Source organism: Cheilinus undulatus, linkage group 9, assembly GCF_018320785.1.
Source record: "Cheilinus undulatus linkage group 9, ASM1832078v1, whole genome shotgun sequence".
In the NCBI taxonomy this organism is placed as follows: domain Eukaryota; kingdom Metazoa; phylum Chordata; class Actinopteri; order Labriformes; family Labridae; genus Cheilinus; species Cheilinus undulatus.
The window spans coordinates 21,976,549-21,999,953 of record NC_054873.1 but is presented as its reverse complement, the minus strand read 5'-3'; the positions used below and the strand labels follow the sequence as shown (position 1 = coordinate 21,999,953).

The 23,405-nt window shown below is 39.5% G+C and overlaps 1 protein-coding gene across 1 annotated transcript in view; it reads right to left on the bottom strand.

The window, feature by feature from the left end:
* syt7a (synaptotagmin VIIa) overlaps positions 1–18,792 on the bottom strand; it is a 37,733-nt gene extending 18,941 nt beyond the window's left edge. Inside the window, exons 1-2 of the mRNA XM_041794891.1 lie at positions 18,742–18,792; positions 11,907–12,041 (exon numbers count right to left, since the gene is read on the bottom strand). Coding sequence (XP_041650825.1) covers positions 11,907–12,041; positions 18,742–18,788 — 182 coding nt within the window. The 5' untranslated portion in view covers positions 18,789–18,792. The remainder of the gene's footprint in view (positions 1–11,906; positions 12,042–18,741) is intronic.
* Positions 18,793–23,405: the final 4,613 nt, after the last annotated feature.

Below are 23,405 nucleotides of genomic sequence, written 5' to 3'. Positions count from 1 at the left end.
CCCGCCTCTGCTATTCTGAGCATGCATCCTTATTGGGTGGCCTGCCTGCTGCTTGGAGAGAGATCTAGATTCAACGCTCTTGGGGATTGTGGCTTCCCTTTATAGCAAGCACTGGAGAAGAACCTTCAGTATAGGTTCACTGACTCGCAAGAAATTGTTTAGTGAAGACCAACGAGGGGTTAAGGAGCCACAATAACATCCTAATTACTCTTAGACGATCCAGTAGTAATGGCTGTTAAGTATAAAAACATCCCTGCATGTGTGGCCCCAGACTCACATGATTTTATAATCTTACCCTCTGCTATTTTAGTGCTCAGCTTTCATTCCCTTCCTCTCCCCTGTAGATGTGTAGCCTTGGTTATGAAAGTCTCTATCACGACCACCAACTCTGCGGCAGTTCAAACCGTCACTCAGCTCCTGCCTAAGTTCCAAAACAAATGGCTGCTCAGAACGCTTTCATCCATTGCACTCACAAGGTCAGTGCCGGAGCGTAACGAATATCAAGCACTATAACACCTTCTCATGGCCGGTGGGGAAAACAGCGTGCTTGTTTGGCTTGCCTTCAACTACTGCCAAGCAACAATGAGGCGTAAACACACCGCTGAAGGCTAAATAAAAAGCTGCTCTGTGGGTATTTGTTAAGCACTATACATACATGTTCCTATTTACAAGCATAATCTGAGAATTTTAAAGCAAGGTCAAGAGTATTTCAGTTTCAAGGCATCCTTTTGTTAATGCATAAGGTAAAGGTGGCAGTAAAGAAGGCAGTCATCAGTAAGTTATGTATAATACTCTTATATAACGATAACTCCTACTAACTAGAGGTTTAGTTACTCATGTTCATTGTGGTTTGGTTTTGCAGCCTCTATGGACAGAGCAGGAAAATCTCTGTTCATTTTGTACTGTGCATAAAAAAGTAGTGTTTCCAACTAAAAATCTCATCATTAAATGTCAAACACGCCATTCACAATGAATCTTAGGTGTTTCTGTAGCTTGTTGTTGACTTGAGGTTGACCAATATAGATTTAGACACCAATACTAATGAGTTTGTGAGATCATTAACCAATATTAGGAACAGTATATGTCTGCGTACTCTTGCTTCAGTGTTGTGTGTCTATTACATACGTGGCACCTGGCCAATAAGGTACCGCTGTGGGTGGAAAATTAGGTGAGACTGAAGAGTGACAACAGAGCCAGAGGGGAGGACACACCTAACAGTGGAGCCAAAACAGAGCACTTTATAATGAAGTTATCATCAGGTAAAATAAAAAGCAAAAACAGATAATAGTTAAAATATCAGATATGATAATCGGTCAGTCACTATTGTTAACTGCCTCGTCTGACACCTCCCCTTTTAAATTTTTATTTAGCCTTTATTTAACCACCTTAGTCCCATTGATATCAAAGATCTCTTTTTCAGGAGAGACCTGACAAAGACTGCTAGCCATACAGTTTCAAATATCAAACACACTCAAACTCACAGTTCACAGTAACAATAGGTACAGTAATAATAAAACATCAGCTAAAACAGTTGCATACAGACAGTTTGGTTTCAAGAGTTTTTGCTAAAGTTTTAAGATTTGGCTGGGGTGACTCAAAGAGTAACTAAACCCCAAGACCTTTTTTTCACCTAAAGATCTATTCATATGGGTATTAAGTAGTATTGTTTATCAGAGAGGTTCCAGATCTTGAGATCAAAGTACAAAATATTAAAATTCTACATTTTGTGTTTGCATTACTGCCCTCTACAGGTTGAAACCAGGCTACTGCAACTAGATTTTTCTATTGACTGATATGATGCCAGATTTTTCAGGGTATATACAGTAAATACTTTTGACCTTTTTCAAGAACTTCTTCACACCTTTTTTAGACCCTTTTGCATCATCAAACTTCCAACCCATTAGATTAAAGACACAGTTACATAAATGTAATGTGCTGATTGGAAGATAAAAATGTGACAACAAAGAAAATGCTGGTAGTACTTCTTATTGTGATGTGAAAATAAGGTTTTCTCATTTCATTTTGAGTTTAGATTGAAAAAAAAATATATCTCTGTTCAGTACCATAAAGTAACTGACAATGGAAGGTCTGATTTATGAATCTTTTTACCTACCTGTCATAGAAGTAGTTATAACACCATCTAGAGGTACAGATTTACAAGTTTTGCAATGCAGATAAAACTATAAAATAAAACAGTGTAGATTTAGATTTTAAGAAAAAAACTTATAAAAGCCAATTTAAGGACACTTGTAATATTCTTTAAATATAATATGCCATACAAAAACAGCAGTAAGAGCTCATTTTTTGCCTATAAGTCTAAGGCTGCTCTAAATTAATCTGGTATTGCTGCTGTGTTGTATTGCCTGTTGTAAGACTTGTTCTTCTTGCAGTGCTAGTATTAGCATTAGCTAGCATGATCTTGTATCACTCAAAGCACAAGAATCACCACAAAGGTTTTTATTTCCGAAAGAATAAAAACATTCATCCAATGCTGAAATCCTTCTTAAAACCAGCAGAAAAAGAGAAGACATGTTGCCTTCTATTAATTACACTATTTGCACTGCTGACCTATTGAATAGGCTTAATTTTTTGTCAGTCTGTTAATGGTTTTGTTAATGAATTCACATGAATTAACAAAAAAAATAATTAAATGAATCATCACATTACATAATTCAGTTGTCCTTACTGTAGGATACGTGATGGATTGCTCTTTGGGTGGTTTTCGAACTGATCTGTTGAAGAAAGTAAATAGGAGTACATTGTTGGCTAAAAAAGGATGACTATTTTGCTCCTTTATCAAGATTTAGCTAGTCCTCTATGTCAAAACATGAAATATGCACTGGTATCAATATTGGTATGAGTACCAGTCGTTCTCGCTCAAAGTTAAACACTAATCAGTATCAGCAACAAAAAAACCTGATCAAATCTACAACGGCAGTAGAACTTTATGATGTTATGGCTGATGGGGACAGCTGAAAGGTCCCTTAAGCGTCTCCACTCCAAGCCATGTCCATGATGTCCAAAAGGTGTTTTTTTACTCCAGGATGAATTAAACTCCATGAAAACTTCAGGGTTTAGTTTCCCTTGATGATGGTTTGCTTTGTAGATCATTAATAACTTTCACAATAGCAGCTGTGTTTTAACATAAATGTGGGGAGTTTTAATCTTTATAAAAAAGTCTCAAATTAATACTGACAATTTATTTTCTACAAAGCAAATACGACTGTTGTATGTTCAACGGCTGTCACTGCTGTCATTGGATCATGTCTTGATAGACATTTTCAGAACATCTAGTGAAATTTCCTTTGTTTATGTTTCTTTTGGCAACATCTCAAATTCAGTGATAAGGCGCACTTCTATGAGGAAGCAAAATGTTATTTTCTTATCTTAAGAGAAAACCTGGCATGCAAATGTAGGTCATCAACATTAAAGAGATCAAAAGTTGAGAATTAAGTGCAAAACCTGTTAAAATTGACTGACAGAACTTGGTTTAAAAATTACTTAAATTAAAAGTGATGTCTCTTTATGAGCAACAAAATCAAAAGAAAGAAAAACACAGAAACAATGACTAATATCTATATTGCTATTTTATACACCTGTAAATGTTGCTGCTGCCGGGTAGATTTTAGATAAGTGGATTAACAGCATGCTCCGTTACAATGATTGGAAAGTTTGGAAGTTACAGCAGAATGAAGTAAAATCATACTTTCAGAGCTAGTTCAGCAAAAGAGATCTGAGGATTTGTCCATACAGGGGCGCCAAAACTGACACAAACCAGACTGGACCATTGGAAGGATAACAAACTTATCCTAAATTGTCTCCTTTCCTCCTGAACAGGAATATAATGTGTTCTATTTATGATATTGTGAGACATGTCTGCTTACAGGCTTTAGAGAACAAGGCGGACATAAACACTGCCAAAGAGATTTATGATATTAGATTCATGTGGGCCTTGCCAAAAAGATACATCAACAGCCAGATTTTTATTATGGAGACCTAAAATTGCAAGCAGATATTGACAACTTGAGCCCCTTTTACAAAATAACTTCCCAAAAATATCTGTGGGGGCGTTTTATGCCAGCATTATAGAAGAGGATAGTGGATGGAGTCAGAAACAAGAATGAGAGAATGGGGAATGACATGCGGTAAAGGAGCCACAGAAAAGAAATGAAGGCCTAAATACATGAGCACTAGGCCATCTACACCCCTTACCACATGTTCAACAATGACTTTTGTTTAAAAGGTAAAATAGATTTAAAATGAAGCTACATCATTCATATGACACAAAAACCTACAGTTTATTGCTACATCATTGAGCACTGGTATTAACCAAGCCCTTCTGTAGAAAAGTATAGTTCAATAGGTACTGACATGAAAAAATTAAACAGCTTTACACTATTTTAAAGGATCAAGTAAGAGATTGTTAACTATATGCTGTATGTAGTTTAGTTTTCCAAATCCCAACCAGGAGGTGAAAAGACAAATCATCGGGTCATCAGGTGATTAATGAGAAACAGAAGTGAAAAAGTTCTGCTGCACAGATTTGAATATATTGGGCTTTGTGAATGGAATTATATTGGATAATTTAATCTTCTTGTGCCTTGAAAAGTTACTTTAATGAAGCCATCTGAGAAAATTAAAGAGAAAAGGCTCTTAGGTTGAGCTGATAATAACTTAGAGACATTTAAAATGTGATTGGGAGTCCAAATTAGGATTGCTTATTCATGTGGGTAACAAGCCAAAAAGACTGACACTATTGTTTATTTTCTCTTTTTTTTTAATCTTGATTTGTTTATTAATTCAAAAATACAGCAGAGCTGTTGGATACACACAACTGAGAACAAATTAAAAACTGAGTAAGTCATCCTATGTATATTTGGTTCCATTACTCCACTGCAGTGGCAGCAGTGCATGATTCCCAGGGCGGAAACAACGTTTTCACAGATGAACCAGGATGTACGGTATATTCTAATTTGTCAGCCAAGAATTCAATAAAATCTGAAAAATTTGTAAAAGGGTGAAACTACTCAAGCTGAAAACAATGTACACATGATTACAACTTAGTGTCACCCCTAGTCTGGTTTTCTTTTTTCCTCTTTTACAGCTTTTACTTTATTTTATTAAAAGAAAATAGATGATTAAATTATAGGAGGAATGATTTCTGCCATTTCAGTTCTTTATTTATACTCTACAATTAGGTGTCTTGTCAATGTCCAACATACTGTATGAATAAAGCTTATAGCTGAAAGGGGTCTGGCAGCAGTCTGTATATTTCTAATAGTTACTCTCACAGACCGCTCAGACACCGTATATCTCAGAAAAGAAATGCCTCAAACATATTTCATTTAAGATTTTTTTAAATTAAACTTAATTCATAAACAAAGTCTGGCAGTCACGTCCATGAAAGGACCACATTGCAAACATTTCAGAGTATGAAACCTTTCATAAATAAAAAAAGAATAAAGTCAAATTATGTATAGACCCATTTTAGAAGTTGTTAGCCTGACAGTGGTTCGCTTTAGCTTTGTTAACTGCGTAATTAGCATTAGTACATATGCTAATGTAGCTAAGTTAGCTCCAGCAACATGAGCTTTAGCAAACATAGCCAACGTTGTTAAGTAGATAATGTATCTGCATAGCTTACATAGCTGCTTTGTGAGCTAAGCTTTAGCTACATTTGCTACGTAAACTACAAAGTTCTGTAGCTCCAACATCTATAACTGAATTAGCTTTAGCAATGTGAGCTTTAGCTAACAAAGCCAAAGCTAACCTTATTATGCAAGATAACTTAGCTTTAGCTCTGTTTGCTACATAGCTCCATCAGCCACATAGCTCAGTCATATGTGAAGTTTACACAACTAATGGAGCTATGTAAGCTAGCTTGGAATATTTTCATGGACGACTTTCTTCCTGTAAGCACTACGTTTACTCAGCTTTAATGAACGCTTTGTAATCAGGTTTTGCAGATCAGGTTTTTGACTGTATCCTGGCCCTTACCTTAAACCGAAGCTTAATCAGATTTTATTTCTAAAGTTTTAACATGTTTTAGCATGACAGAGACAATCTGTGAGAGTGGCTGTAAGAAATGAAGAGCCGAAAGCTAGAAAAAGTTTGCTGGTTTGATGTGGTGTGGTTGGGAAATTTAAAAACTGATATGCTTTGCTAGTCTGGTCTACTGCTCTATGACACTGTGTGCCTAGATTTTTATGCCTTTATTCATGTCCTTTGCCACCCACTTTTAGAAGGAGGTGTGTAATACATTAATGAGCGCACTTTTCCTGCACCCAGGCCTGACAAAATGCATATAGCAAATTATTTATCTTGAATTTTACAGTAGATTATAACAACATTTTTCAATCTTTGTTTCTATTGAGGCACCCTTAAAACCTTTAAAAAAATCCCAAGTCACCATAAACAATTTTTTTTTCTTGATAAAAAAACCGCTACATTCCTATGTCTGCTACAGGGATTTATTTTGTAATAGAATTAAAAAGATGAATTTCTAATATCTCTTAAAACAAATAAAATGCTTCATTTTTACAGAATGGTGGTGTAGGCTTTAAAAACAATATTTTGGCACAGCTGCTGAACTAGTAAGACAATACATTCACTGACCTCAAGGCGAATAAGATTTCAGAAAAAATGCATATGAGACAATTTTGATAAATTATATGGGGACACTTCATAATCTTCATAATCGTGGTAATTTTTGGCTGATTTAAAGCATTTCAAAGGCACCCTTGCCAATGCCAGAAGGCCCCTTAATGGCTGGATTATACATTTCACTAACTAACCAAGTAGTTTCACCCTGCTCTTTTGAACTTGGACATGTGAACATAGCATACATGTCAAACTGATTTTTAAAAATCCCATTCAGTGAAGGGCTGACATTCTCTTTGAGTGCAGAGTTTTGGGGCGGCACCCCAGCCCTCTATTGACCAGCTGCCACTGCTCCACTGGTTGTTTCACTAATTTAGGGCTCCATCAGCCTATCAGCTGTGCAGGACAGCTCTCTGATATTTATCATGAGGAGTTATATTTCTCTTTTATGCTGATGATGTTAATGTCTGAGAGCCACATAAACTATTCACATTAACTTCACGGTTTCAACTGAGATAATTTAAGAGGGGAATGCTGTCCAGTCTAATAAATTCAGGAACTATGACATGAGTGATGCAGGTAAGGAGATGAGTGATGGCCACATGAGAGACATGTTGGATGTTAATGCACAGACTGCGATGATATGGCTGTACAGAGACGGATGGAAGTGCAGCTTTGTCTCCAGCTCAAGAGCCCCGTTTAGAATGAGCAATATGCCAGGAGTGTGATTGATTAAATCACCGTCAGACATCTGTGAAGTCAGCACTAACACCACAGGAATTGATATACTCCCAGCAAGCTTATAGCATGCATTTCTAATATATTGTGGACTTGATCTGAGCCTCTAAAATTAGTGTCCAATTAAAGTGCGACTAAATCATCTATTATACAGTTGTTTTTGTGATGTATCGCGAAACAAACAAAACACCGACCGGCTCAAGTGGAATTAGTTTAAAGCCCAGGAGAGCAGCTCACTAAAAGGCCAAGACATTAAAGCTTTCATTATATTCAAATCATTTTCTTACATCCTAGCTCTCTATTGTTCAGAGAGTGTAAACTGCCAGTCATCCTGATGTGACTGAAAGAAATGAAATGAACCTCAGGTTAATCTAAAATATTCCACAGTGCTCTCAATCACTGTTAATCGAGGTGAGTCTTGCAGGCCACGTGCTGGACTGAGCAGCCCTGCGGTTCCTGCTCGCTGTTTAGTCTATTAGTGGATTTCACAACCCATTTAAGGAGGTTTCCAGGTGAACACAAAGGCTGGAAAAGCCAGATGTAATGTGCAACGGCAAATTACACAGAAAATTGCACTCCTCTGTGGCTGGACGAGGTTTCACACTAATCCCGAACAATGGAGATAGTTTTGATGTTCACAAAAGCGACATTCTTTCTTTACAGAATACTTTCATGCTTGTCTGTAACCCCATGCAGAGCTGTGTTGGCTCAGGGAAAATGCCACAGGATGCTTGGGGGCACAACACTATAATAAAGCAGGCAAACCATGAGACCAACTTTTTACTTAGTCCTTAGCAAAGAGGAGCTTGAAAAGTAAAGATCTTTTTATATAAATGTGCTTATTAGTTTAGGCAAAAAGACTGCTGTCATGCTAGAGACAAAACAGATTCTTAAAATGTCTCAGTCCCACGCATGCAGCTTTCAACTGCAATAGTGCAGTCAAGATTACAAAACAGTTACCGTTTGTATTGCAACAGAGCTGTAGTTTTAAATCAGGTGTCAAATTGATTAAACACTTGTGAATGAAGCACAACTGCTGTGACAAATAAATCAAAATCTGTTCATCTTCCTTTGCCGTTCTGTTTCTAGGTGTGTGTCATATTATGTGTCTCTGAAATTATCTCCAATTTGTCACAGAATCAAAGTGAGGTTAAATCTAGCAAACTGGTGTGCATCTGCCTATGGCTGAAACCCAGCCTGCCCCCAGAGTTGACTGGGCCCCTGACAAACCCAGTGAAGGGCCCTCCCCAGTTGGGAATTGCTGATGGTATCAATGAACTATTAGGTTGTTTCCACCAAGCAGTCTGGCTCTGTTCGGTGCGGAACGGCACGCTTCTTTTTGCGTTTCTATAGGGCAAAAGTTGGAAAGGGTCCCAAAAACCGACCCGTACCGTCCCACTTTTCATAACCCTTCTGTAGGGGTACCAGTCCTACCTATCTGTCCCAAAAAGGTCGAGCTACACACACAACAATAGGGGTTTGCACTGATGTCACATCAGCGCGAAAAACTGCTGCTCGGCTCCGGGTTGCAAAACATGGAAGTCTGCTCTGTGAGCAGCGGCAAGAATGGGATACAAACAGACTAATGTCTGCTTAAATCAGGGATATTCGGACTGGACAGAGATCCAAACAGTTTCCTAGTCTGTGGATACTGATATCTGGCCAAAAATCAAGTTTCCTGACGTTTATCTGGACCTGATTTTAAGTAGACAAAGCAGAGCCAGAAGACTCACATCAGCCTGGTCTATCCGCGATGGATGTTAAATTAAATTAATGCTGAAGTTTTGTGAATATGAACCTTTAGATCAGCTGATTCCTTGTACTGTAACAAGTTATTCATCTACTTCTTACTTTAGGTAACCTGTGAAAACATTGCACTGTGTTGTTGAGCGTGTTTGTAAAACTTTGGGCTGCAGCCTATTTTAAAACGAGGTCAGCGCACCCAGGATTTCTGACTTAATCTAGTTTGATTTTAATATCAGCTCAACTTTTACTTTATTTTTTAATGCGACAAATTCTAACAGTACAGCGCTAAACTTTCATATTTTGTCATTTAAGCTGTTATAGACTAAATATATTCACATATCAATGTACTGTTATGACTCAAAATGTTTCTGTACACGTATTCTATCAGCTGAGGATCTTTACTGATAACTGTTAACATAATTAAGATGTAGTTATTTTTTTAAAGCACTTTCAGCTGAAATAAAGCTGTATTATTCTTATTACCTCATAACCAAGGAGGTTATGTGATTGGCAGGGTTAGTTAGTTAGTTAGTTAGTTAGTTAGTTAGTTAGTTAGTTTGTTTGTTAGCAACATAACCCAAAAAGTCATGGACGGATTTTTTAGGAAATTTTCAGGAAATGTTAGAAATGGCATAAAGAAGAACTGATTAGATTTTGGGAGTGATCCTCATCACCATCTGGATCCACGAATTTTTTAAAGGAGTCTTTACTGTTGGGAGATAGGGCTAATGGTGGAGGTTTGCGCTCTCCGAGTGCTTTTCTAGTTTCCTACTGATTTCTGTCACTCATCCTTTCTGTAACTCTGCAGCTGGACCAGCAGACCTGCGCTGCATGTGACTTCACATTCATAGCCTTTACAGCCCGCCCACCAAATGAGGACACGGGTGTCCGTGGAAACACAAACCATTTTGGGGTTAAGCATACCAAACCTTACCAAACCGTACCGAATCAAACCGGACTCCCTGATGGAGACGCGGCTTTTGTGTGCTGGACCAGTAGCACTGGCGCTAGCGTCCTGGCTAACAGTTACATAAATTTGGAGCTGAAAAGTGTCTCAAGCTGTAATTAGGTTCTGATATGTAAATCATTTATTCGTGTACCTTTTTAACGCCTTTTTATCAGTTTTTCCGCAAATTTTGCCACATTTGTGTCCGAAACCAAACCTCATTTTTGCTGCTTATAACCAATTTTTGCTGCTATTTAACTGCTCTTCACCATTTTTACGGCCACTATTGCCATTTTTTCCTTCTGTAACCCACATATGCTGCTTGATTCCATTTCAACCTCTTCTAACCTATTTTTAGCTACTTTCTACCAACTTTTCTGATTTAAACCATTTTTCACCACAAATTTCTGACCATTTTTGCCACTTCAAACCCATTTTGGGCAACTTCTATTGTTATTTTGCAATTATTATTAAATTATTTAACCCTTGAAGCTATTACAATTCTTGCTACTTTATTCTCTGATATCCTGTCATTTGTGCACATCATGACTTAGCTGTAAAACCTGACATTGCTTTCCAAATAGTTTAGACAGTATGCCCATCCACATTGTTAACATGACCAAATAAAGGTAAGTCTGTTTTAAGAAAAGGGGTTTAAATCTTGAAAATGCTATATTGTACTACAGCATAAATAAATAAATAAATAGTAGTGGTTATTATTCTGGCAAAACGTAAAATACGGTTTTCACAGATTAACTCTACATTGGATTATGATTTTCCTAACCTCCATGGGCCCCCAAATGGCTGGGCCCAAGAAGGCTTTCCCCTTTATCCCCCTTATGGACGGCCTTGACTGGAACCGTACATTGGATTTTCACTACAGCTCTGCAATGTTACAACATATAATCATAACGACCATCCATGGCTGTGAACGAACAACAAAAGCACAGCGTGGTGAGAGATGTTTTTTGTGTCGCAGGACACAGCCACTGTACTCGTTTGTTAGTCTTAAACTGCTTCACAAAAATAAATAGATAAATAAATAAAAACGGTCTGTTTCCTGAACAGCATGCAAAACTAATTATTTTGGGAGATGGGGAGATGTGAGTGAGAGCACTGAATCCTTATAGTTGAGTGGAAGTATTTTGGCTTCCAGTGTGTAAGGTGGCTGGCAAGGAAAAGGTTTATTTTTAGCAGCATGTTTATGTAAGTGACTAGCATGTTGTGGAATAATGAGGAGGCTCTCTGGGCCCCTCGGTGGAGCTACAGAGACGGGACTCTCAGAGCAGCAGAGGGTGATTGAAGGGAGGTAATGAGCAGGAGGGAAAAAAAGAACACAGGAGTGGAAAGGACTGGGATAATAAAAGCATGAAAAACACAAAGAGAATTCGACAATTACCAATGGTGGGTCTGTGTAAGGCAAAGAGACAAACAAAAAGACATGGAAAATGGTGGTGGAGACTGTCATAGTGTTAGGAAAGATGATCATTATGGTCAGGAAAGAGAAATATTTGCATGAGAAGACCCAGCTTTATGTTATTCAAGGAATTTTTGGACCTTGTTATTGCTCAACAGCTTACTTCCAAGATGCTCTTTACTCATCTCAGCATTATAGGCATTTTTTCTGTTTGGCTTCATAGTCAGCTCTCGCTTTTATTTCTGTAACAGAGATCTGCTGCTATTTCAGAGGAAGGGCTGTGGCACAATGCACTCAAGTGCAGTGACTCAACCAGAAACACTAGAAAACAAAACTACTCTCCTCTGCCTAGATTCTGAAATCATCTCTTGTTTTTCTTCGATATCACATCCTCCTCGTCCTCTCATTTGCACTCCATTCTCTCACATACAACAAGCACTCTCATACATTATCTGGTACCTCTTCTCAGGAGGGGGCTCCTGATTGGCTGCTGGTGCTGCCTGTGCTGTTTCCTGCTGCAGGTCAGGGATATTGGCAAAGTCATCTTGCTCGGCCACACCTATGGCCAGAGCCAGGACCACCATCTTCCCCTCACTGGCTCGCCGTAAGGAAAAAATACAATAAGAGACAGAAAGAGAGTCGAGAGGAGAGAACAGATGCAAAAGGATAGGGAGATCAGACATAAAGAAGGTGTGGTGCAGGGGGGAGAGAAGAAAGGAGAGGTCATTTCAGGTGACAGACAGAGAGGTGGTGGGACAATTGAGATCAGAGAAAGTAGTAACAGAGGAAATAGTGATAAATCTGCAACGACAAATACATCCCAGCAGTCAGCACTTTGTCCAGGGAAGGATATTAAGAAGATACCTTAACCTTAAAGGCCAAATTAATAAGAGCGTGAAGAATTTAATGAAGTGATACTGAAAACAGCTGCAGACTGTGTTTACATCATAAAAATAACAGGTAATTAAAGGAACCGTAGATGATTAGTTAATGATAGTTAATAGGTGTGATATTCAGCAGCCTGTGCATCAGCCTCCACATGAATCAAGGTATTACCAGCCCAATATGTTCTCACATTCACAAACCACGCCACCCACACACAAAAACAGCAGTCTGTTTAGTTATTTTACCTGCCTTCTGCTCTCCCTCTTGACTCACCTTTCCAGCTGAGCATGGCAGTCATCCTTCTCAAGAGTTAAGATTTAATTAAGCCCCATTAAGAAGATCTGGACTAATTGTTTCTATTTGAGTGACACAGTGTCTTGAGGTGCTCAGTGTGCCATCGTTTCTGGGTCACTGCTCTCGGTCACTCTCCATGTTGCACTCTCCTCGTTTTCATCTCCTCACTTTTTTCTTCCCCCGCTCTTGTTTCCCAATCCCTTTTCCTCCCCCCTCATCCCTATCCCCTACTCTTAATTCCCTGCTTCCTCATCACAGGCTCCTTCCCTCCTTCTGTCACCAGCATCCACGCTTCTATAGCTTAAGCCTCTGACTGCGCTACAATACCTCCGAGAATACCTCAGCTAAGAAAAGATGGTGCTGCCAAGCTGTGAAAAGATATCACCCTATACTTCACAATTTCATCTCTTTTACAGTCCGCTGTCAGCTGTCAAAGCTTTTCTCTTGCAGCACCATGAAGTCTTGTTTAATAATCTCCCTCTTATACGTCTATATGTGGCTTTGAACCTTGTGTGTCTGACCTACACTAATACCTCCTTAATTGACTCAAATAACCCTCCGTTCAAATTGATGTGAACCATTTATCTCTTCTGGCCAAATATTTCCAACAATGATTCATACATTTTGGTTATTCATGGATCTCAACAGTTATATCACTCTAAGCCAGTGGTTTCCACTCTTTTTTTTCATTAGTGGCCCCCTACTCACACCTAAGAAAAGCTAGGGCCCACTCTGAAAAAGTATACATCAATTTTAATTGTTTTAATTGACAAAAGCCCAACACAACAGGCCCATACACTTGTTATTGGCAAAAGATTCATGTATAAACTATCTATTATTACCACAGTGTATTAGGGACACTCTATAAAAAAATTAAAAGATAAAAAGGGGGCTGTTAATTTCAAGAAAAAAAAATCAAAAAAAGTTAATGTATGAGGAAAAAAAGATATTTTATTTTAATCTAAAAGTGAATGTGGGTGAACCTTTAGGCTAACTGAAGCCCTCTAAACTGTTTGGTCAGTACATCTCCTGCTAGCCATAACTATAACTTATAACCATAATTAGCAAACTTTTTAGCCTTTAACGTGTTATATTTAGCTAACTAGTCCTTATATTTCTACTACATAAAAATGTACTTATGAATGTTTGTTACCTCTACTACTAGCTTACCCTTTTAATCTGTTTAACACCTGTTAGCTAAATTTTAAAACTTTTATCATTACTGTTTATTTATCACACAGACTTTTTACCTGATTTTAGGTTGATTGCCTTGTTTGATTATGACTTCTGCTAGCTAACTAGCCAAACTGTATTACGACTATACGCTACAAGCTAAATCCTATACACTAGCTGAAGGCCTGTAAACTGTTCAGTCAGTACATCTCCTGCTAGCCATAACTATAACTCACAATCATAATTAACAACCTTTAGTCTTTACCCTGTTACATTTAACTAGTCCTTAGATCTCTACTACGTAACAATGGGCTTATGAATGTTTGTTACTTCTTCTATTGGCTAACCATTACCACCAGCTAACCCCCACCTAGCTAAATTTTAAGCCTTATTATCCTCATTACTTTTTGTGAATTTGTCACACAGACTTTTATCTCTTTCTTTATTAGGTTATTACCTCTTTATTTATTACTTCTGCTAGCTAACTAGTCAAACTGTAGCCTATTACTACAGTTAGCTACATCTTAAATCTTTTCAGTTGACTTGTTTATTTCCTTGGGCTTTCTTTTAAAGAAACTTTAGCTGTATTGATCTACTCATCACTTATATTTTATTAAAGACCCTGTAAAGTGAAACTAGATCTGTATTTAGGTTTGTTGTATGACAGGTCACTGTGTTATGAACCTCCAGGTCAAATTTCAACCAAACAAAACATCTCTAAGTTTGTAAAATTAAACTTAAAAACCATGAAAAATGAGGCAGTAAAACCTACTCCAGGATGGTGTGGGCGTGTCTGTTGAATGAGCTGAAGCCACGCCCACTGTACTGAGATGAACTGCTCTGTGATTTTATGTTGTAGTGTTAGAGGGGCAGGGTCATTCCCACTGTGGGCTCATGACATCATGAGCCCACATATTGGCCCCGCCCACATGAAACCAAGCCAGTAAAGAGGTGAAAAACTTTCTAACAGTCTAAATCCAGAGTTCAGTCACATGTAGATCTCTTTGTTTTCACATGTTTACAGCAACCATATCCCAACATATCTAAAGTGTTAAGACCCAAATTATGGATTTCACTTTACAGGGTCTTTAACACTTTTCTATTCAAGATGATTGGTCACTAATAACTGACTTTACCTTCATCACCTTTAGCTAACTGTTAAACAATTCAACGATTCATCCATGGCTTTAGACTTTTATGACTCCATGACTTTTAGCTAACCTAACCAAATTTACATCCTTTACTTAAAGCTGTACTTTGTATTAGGGGTGTGATGAGATCTTAAGCCACAAGATCACGTGATACTAAAATGTCTTGCAAGACTGACAGGCTGGACTAATTAATTTGTAGCTGATGAGAAAGGTGCTTTGCTACACTTTAGAATCGTTTGCGTAGCAGTAAGTAAAAAAAAAAAAAAAAAAAGAGTACAGATGTTCCTCCGTCACCTATCTGAATCAACGCTGACATCCCCTTCTGCATGCGCGCTCGTTCGAGCTACACGCTGCCGTTTGGACTAAGGAAAATGCATTTGCTGCATCAACTTTGAAATAAATCTACCGCTGCTAAATACCTGTGCGTAGTTGCAGTGAGAAGAATATAGTGTTTAATTAGTGCATATATGCAAGCAGAGACAGCTTGCAAAGTGATGATGAGCATTACTTCCTCAACTTCTGGTCATAGAGTGCTTTGTGCATTGCAAAGACCATATATATGGTCGACAATAAACGCGCTGTTTGTTGTCTGACAAACACACTCACTGCTCAATGAACAAGGTGTGTGTTATGTATCCCACACTGTCAAGACCACTAGGGATGAGTATCAAACACTAGTACTGACATGGTCCCACTACCACCACATCCGAAACCTACCGGATCGATTTACAACATAAATATCGGTGCTTCATTTTGATACCCTGCCACCCAATGAGTCGAGAAATGCGTTATGGAATTTGTGTGATTTACGTTTGAAGCTGACTGATTTCCTTTAATATACCATGTAGTATGACTGGCACCTTATAATGATATTTATAGACAGAGTTGATTTAGCACTTGTATTGGAAAAAACCTAAACGATACCCAACCCTACAGACCACAAGAGAAGACCCGCATTAAATGACCACAGAGCGATTTCAAAAAATAACCTACATAATATCACAAACATTTTATTGGCAAGTACATTTCTTTAGGTGTGTGATTATGAGCAACAGTGATATTTAGTACATCAGGACTATTGGTTAAACTTTGGACCTGCAATCTTTGCATTGTGTCTTTCATGTCTTTCACTTATATTGAAGAAGAATTTAATATATTCTGTGATCAGAGTACAAAGAAATTGTGTAGAATCTCGTCTTGACTCGTGAGCTGAGTGTCTCGTCACACCCCAACCTTGTCTCAGTCGTCTTAGTGTATCCATCCATCCATGTATTGCTTAAGCAACACAAATGGTTCACTGTTTACCTAACACAACCCATTTTATTCATTAACTTTTTTGACCTTCATATTCACTTTGACCTAGCTTTGTTCACTTACTTTTGGTTGACTAAATTAACTTTTATATATTTTTTGTGATTTTAACATTTACTGAAGTCTTAAGTGCTTTTTCAACCTCTTTCCCACTTGCTTAAAGTTTCTTTAATCAACTTAGATTCATCAGCTGGGCAGCTTTGTATAACTTTTAAATATCCTCTGGCAACTGCACATGTCTATTTGATTTAGGCCTAATGGTGCAGTGCTTGTACTGATACTGTATGTTTAACAGTTATTGGATCCCTCTTCTTCCGTAGCCTTTTAGTACGGACATTTACACTTAAGAATATTGGTAAAACACTTCAATCAGTGCACTGAACATTAAGGCAGCAGAGGTGGGTGAGGGGACAGACACTGACACCAGGATAAATGATTGGGCTTAAGCCAAAAAGCATGAAGACCAATCTACCCAAGAGTACTATTTGGTGAAATAGCTCCAAAGGCTGGATATCTGTGTCAATCACATCAACACATTCACTGAGCAATGACTCACCCAGTAGGGAAAGTGGCCAACACTGAAACTAGCGTGCTTGAACAATGGGTCATGTCTATAACTGGACTGCTCTGTCATCCGTCATATGAGGTGTTACAGCTAAAGAGAGGCAAATAAAACAATGACCTCAATCTCACATTTACAATGATAAGTGCTATTCATGACTATTATGGGTAATATTCTCAATGACCTTGATGGTGGCATGTGCTGCATGGCTAATGCTCAGTCAGCCTGTGGCATAAGTTCATCTGTGTCATGCTCAAATGCCTGGAGAAGCTTTAAAGCACATAAAAAAATAAAAAAAAACTAATCTTGGAAAGCTACAGTAAAAACAGGTTCAGTGCAAAGGGACATTAAACACATGTTGTACCTTGGCAGTATCCTTCTCGCCCTTCATCACCAACCTCTCTCCTTCATCTGCCCCCGCTCCACTCTTGCCCTGAAGTAACAATATGTCGTAGAAGTAATGGTGCTGGTGACATAAGATCAATGCTTCAGGGTTAACACAAATCTACACACAGCTGCTTAACCCTTGTTCTTGTACTGATGCACAGCGACACGTGGACCGTGTGATGTACAGATGCTCGCACATGTCAGCTGGACCGCAGGACAGCCAGCAGACACAGATTTACAATGAGCTGATAGCTGAGGTTCAATTTTAACTGCAATACTCGTGAAAAACAGATTAATCCTAATGTTGTGTCTCCCGAGCAGGTTTTTCAACATTCCTGCGCCGTCCAAAGGATGCCTCCGAAATAACATCATCTAATTGAGTGGGATAGTGTAAATGGAAAATATATTGTGACTTTTTATGACACTGTCTCATGAATATTATAAACTAGCGCTGCGAGCTCTGTCCTGTAAGGACAATTGCAGCAAACAGGCTGAATGCCATCCAAACAGATGTTACTGCTTAGCAGAGCATACAGTGTAAACATTGAACAATTCATCACCGAATGGGGTAGAAATAGCTCACAATATGCTGCAAGTTCCTTGCCATTTTTCATCACGTGATGTCATTTATTCTAAATTAGGAAAGATTCATCTCTTCCCAGATTGCTAAATAAGAAGCTCTGTAATTTCTTTAGCCGATCACTGATGCAGCACAAATGTTAAAGCTTTAATTGCTTGCTATGTATTAAATCCTTAAACACTGAGCTCAGCTGATTTTAAAGGGCCATAAAACCTATAGAATGTTATACACACCAACTCTCAGAACAAAATACAATAAACATGATAAATAATTGCTAAATTAGCATATGTAATGGATGATACATTGAAAAGATGAGATGTTGATCCATCTCCTACACACCCACAGCTCTGAGCATGGATAGTCAACATTTATTTACATCAATAACTCAGTGCTTAATAACTTACAGTATATAATCAATGCTTCAAATAAGCTAAACCATGGCCTTTCTCACTTGCGTTCCACTTCGTCATCCGATATTAACATAAAAACATCACTACATGGACTGAATTGCCTTCTTATCTATAAACACCATAAGAAAACAATCCACATATGCTACACACATTCTCATAAGGCCTAAAACACAATAAAAAAGACGCTTACAAAGTTGATACTTGAACATAAACATAAACATTGATCTTTATAAACAGAAGTAATATCCTTCCCTGGATATCAGATACCAAACTGAAAGAAAACACAAAAGAAAAGGCAGAGAACAGTAAGGTAAGGGTAAAAGTAGATTAGTTAGTGCTTAGGCATTGACATTTTATACATAAACTATTTGTGTCTTAGTCATAAAGGGTTATGCTTTTAAGCTAAGGCACATTCAAAGGGTTTACAGTGTTACCACATCAGAACATGACAAAGACTATAACACATAAAAACAGAAGCATTAGCATGTGACAACACGAAAACACTATGTAAAGATATGAATGAGGGGCTGTAGAGACTCACAGAAAGGATTTGACGTCCAGGCCTCGATTCTTGATCTGGTCCATCATGTAATCCCAGCTGCCAGGATTGGCACGTGAGCGCCCTCCTGCTCCACCTCCCCTATAGCGAGAGGCCCCTGCTCCTGCTGGGCCGCCTCGTGCCCCCCTGGGACCACCTCGTGTACCTGCTTCCCCACCCTCACCACTGCTGCCACCTCCCTCTCCTTTCCGAGCACCCCCTCCACCACCTGCCCCCCCAGGTTGTCCAGGTGCAGTGTGTAATTGTCCCAAGCTCTGGGATGTGGTGGGCGGGTGTCCTAGACCTGGGCCCGGCGGATGGATTAAGGGCTGCTGTAGGCTCTGCTGTCGCAGAAGTGTCCGTGGCCTGGTGGGGATATGCTCCAAAGTGGACGCATAAGACAAGACCGGATCCCCAAAGCTAGGAGGGCAAAGGAGCAGGGAGGAGAGAGAGCGTAGAGAAGGCCACGGCCGGCAGAGGACAGGATGATGTGGAGGGTGGAAGGAGTCAGAGGATATGTAGGAGGAAGACGAAGAAGATGAAGAAGTAGGAGGAGAGCCGTGGCAGGAGGAGGTGAGTTTTACAGGGGTGATGAGGTCAGAGATGAGACAAGGTGGCACAGGGCAGTAGGAGGAAACAGCAAAGGAAGTCAGGTTGACGTCAGGAAAGATACAGGAAAGTTCATCCAAACAGGGAGTCGATGACCGTGAGGGGGAGGATGGGGAGGAGGAATGAAGAGGAGTGGTGTTTGGGGGGAGGGAGGAAGAGGGAGAGTTAATAGGTGGAGACAGGAGGAGGAGGAGAGAGAAAGAGAGAAAGGTGAGGCAGCAGCAGTAACAGCAGTAGCAGAAATAGCAGTAGAAGGTGCAGCCTGAGTGATCGCTGTGTGCTGTGTGCTGCTGATAGGCCTGAATCCAGCAAGCGTGTGCTGACTGCGAGCTTCGCCTGCGTGTCTGCGTCAAGTGTGCGTGCCCTTTGCGAGTCTGCGCGGTCCGTTTGCGTGAGGGTGTGTTTCGCGCGGGCAGCAGGCGAATGTTGACCCTCCTCAAGGGCAGGGTGCGATCATGAGCCAACTGACCCCGTCTAGTTGTGTGTGCGGTTGTTTTGCAGCTTCCCGGCCTTCTTGATGAAGTTTTTTTGCTGTGATGAGAGATCCCCATTTCCCCTACTTGTCATTCAACTTTTTCCATGCCTGATAGCCTCTCTTCCTTTCTGTCGAAGTCTTTTAAATACATGCTGCACCTCTAGAGACATCCCAACAGCCAACCAAGTCCTACAGTGTGACTCCCTCCCTCTGTCACCCTCTCAATTTCCACTCCTCCTCTTTTAAAGAGATTTTTAGCAGGCCCACTGCCTTTCCTAAGTGTTTTAGTAGTCACAACAGAGAGTTTGTGAAATGTCTTTAAAATGTTATTGACACGTACATGATGCCTTTGTTTTGTGGGCTCTACTGTACCCCTTTTTTTAAATATTTTTCCACTTACTAAATATACCCTCCTCTCTCTGAGATCGCTGTGTAACCCAGACTACCAGAATTGGGTCATGAGAGAGCTATTCACATCAGTTTGGAGCCTTTTAATGCCGCCTGGCATACTTAACCTAACACAATTTCACATAATGCTCTAAGTGGGCAATCCATGATATTAAACAGTCACAAATAAAAGGATAAAAAGGTAAATGGAAGGTTCTAGAAACATGAAACAACTGAGGAAAAGAATCAGAGGAGTGGCTTTACACAGTAGCAAAAGATGGAGGGAGTGATAACAGCAGAGGGTGACAGAAATGGGGTGCGAGACACAACACAAGAGGCACACACTTATGGCGACCTGAAAATAGAATCCAATTATAGATGGGGGTGAGAGGGAAAGATGGGGAGAGAAAAGGAGGAATGAGAGGTGAGGTAGTGATGAGCATAAATGTGTTGTGAAGGAGGAAATCACAGTCACAAGGTGCTGGAGGAAGGTGTAAAAAATCACCAAGAACTGGAAATTAACTGCCTCATTTACAGCACCCTGAATATAGACTCTAAATCATGTCAAACATCATGGCTGCGGGATACATGCAATCAGTAAGCAACATGCGGTTACCATTTCAGGCGAAGTTTTAATTAAAAGGCCGGGTCGGCGTGGTACGAGGCACTATTTCAGGCAGTGTGTGAAAACGAGACTATTTTTGTGTTGCATTTTCGAGAGTACATTTGCAGGCAGTGCAGTTCCTTGCATAAATAAATCATACTCTCCTGCAGAGTTACACAGGAGCAGCTGGGGTTTGAGTCAGTGTGATACAGGCGCGAGCGACTATTGTTATCTTCTCAGGATGACGAAAGATCATATCTTCCCGGTGCTCACGCCTTGATCTGAGCCCACATGCTCACTTTGCAACCTTGAGCTGCACCTTCTTGCTGAACTTGACCTCAAAAATATGGAGTCATTATTGTTGCAGGAGCATTTAAACATTTGGGACATTATTGATTCCCCTGATTTTTGTTAAACTTTTGCTTTTGTGCTCAAAACTGACTCTGTTTGATCTCAAAATGTCTTCTTACTCTCAGATCCTTAGCTGCTTGCTCAAATTTCCCTCCATTCTCCTCTCTTTCAGGTTGCCTCTACTTGTAAAAATTCCACTCTGATTTTCCTATGTGCCCATACAAAACTTTCTCTGTATTTGCATTTAAAAAAGGGACAGGACCATCAACCAACCATGTTTGCTCTGCCTGATGTCGCTGTGCTGTTCTCCAGGAAATATTTGCTTCGATCTCATGGAGAGAGTCACAGCATTCTATCACATACACACATCATAACAGTCTTTTAGCCAAAAATAATCATTGAACTTTAGCAGTAGTTACTCAAATCAGTGGCAAGAAGCGATTCCAGCATGAATAGCTGAAAAAATGTCTACCTTTAAAGACAAGAAATTAAGTCTGAAGGAGGCATAACTGCCAATATTTGTGTTTTAAAATGTGTATGTTCTTTTTTGTTTGTTTTTTTGGTGGGGGTAGGGTTGGAAGGGAACATGAAGATGTACTCTGATGCCACACTCGTTCCGGCTAATATTTCTGATCTACAAAGGAGTTGGTCAGTCGTCAAGTTTGGTGGGGACACATTTCTTTGAGATGAACTGTTTGAGGTGTAACACTTAATCTCCTGTGTCCAGGGGTGTTTTTATACACTTATGTCATAAATTATGCTCCTTTTGTAAAGGAAAATAAAATTAAAACAATTAGCCAAGGCCTGAGTTATTTAAAGAGGTGGTAAAAACTTCTGATTGTACTTTGATGAAACACATCAGTGCTGGTGTTATTTCTGATATTTGCACCAAGCCAATAAAAATCTGCGTTCTATGACTTGAAATAAGCTTCAAAGTACGTCTCTTTGTAAAGTTGTTTCTGAAAAGGCATGGCCTATGACATAAAAATCAAGGTTACGCCACAAGCTTTATATAGAAGGTAGTATGGTCCCATCTCTAACCAGCGTTACGCAACCGTTCAGACACCACTCCCATCCTCTCCAGCACCTGCTGCGTTGGCTCCAGCTTCAATAACGCTGGTGCTGGAGCAAACGGCTTAAACAGGTAGGGCTGCCTGCTTCAGGGGACTCTAGAGGAGAAGAATCCTCCACCTCAAAAGATAATTCTGAGACAGTAGTGCTGCGGGACTCTGTGTCACTTTCCATTTTTCTCTGGCTAGGGGACGTCACTTAGGTGCCTTCCTACCTCATCTGGAAAACTCCTTCCTTTTCCCTCCTTCCTCTCAGTACCAAACTGCCAACTTTTTTTGCACTTTTCAAATTCCTGAAGTGGGCGGAGTCAGATCTGGGCTGGGGGTTTACTTACACCTCAAATGTCAGCCTAAATGTCTAGTTTAAACATTTGTGTCATCACTGACAGTCTAATAATGTCCATTAAATAAATGTCAAGTTTTCTGCCTTGGATTGTTTCTGATAATCTTGATTTTTAACATGATAGTGGGATTAACTTTTAAAAAATTTGGTGATATATCTCCTGGCACACTGTAACCAAGATGTCAGGGTGTGGAATATTAAATGGACAATAAATAAAGTATTATGATAATGCAGAGAAGGAATACAGACTAAAGATCTGATGTAGACAACAACAGAGAACTGTCCTGTCCCAACATTTGTCAACCTTACTCCTTCAAGCAGCTCAACTTTGGTATCCTCAGACAAACATCCAAAACGTATGATTCTGTTTTAATGTATCAGGCTCTATTCAGAGCAATGAAAATTATGAGAGTTTCCTGGTAGAAATAACAAAACAGGAAGTGGGTGGAAAATGGCTCATACTAATGGCAAAAACCCGGAAAAACAGGAGTGTTGGGAGGGATGCTAGGGGGAACTACTTGGAGTTAAAGGGCTCAGAAGTCGACTAAGATGAATAAACGTGAATGGTCAGTACAGTCAAAGTTTTGAGCACATGTTCTGAGAGTTTCATACACGCGCAGTGAGAGTTTTGAGCACGCAGAGAAAGTTTTGTATGTGAGCAAACAGAAAAATCTGAGCGGCTCATTTCACGAGCAAAGCCACCTGAAAAAGAGAGGAGAATGATTTGATCAGGAGTACAGGAAATTTGAGCAGGCAAAAGATTTGAGCGCAAGAAGACATTTTGGAAACAGAAATTCTAAGCACAAGGCAGTTTTGAGCTCAAAGGTA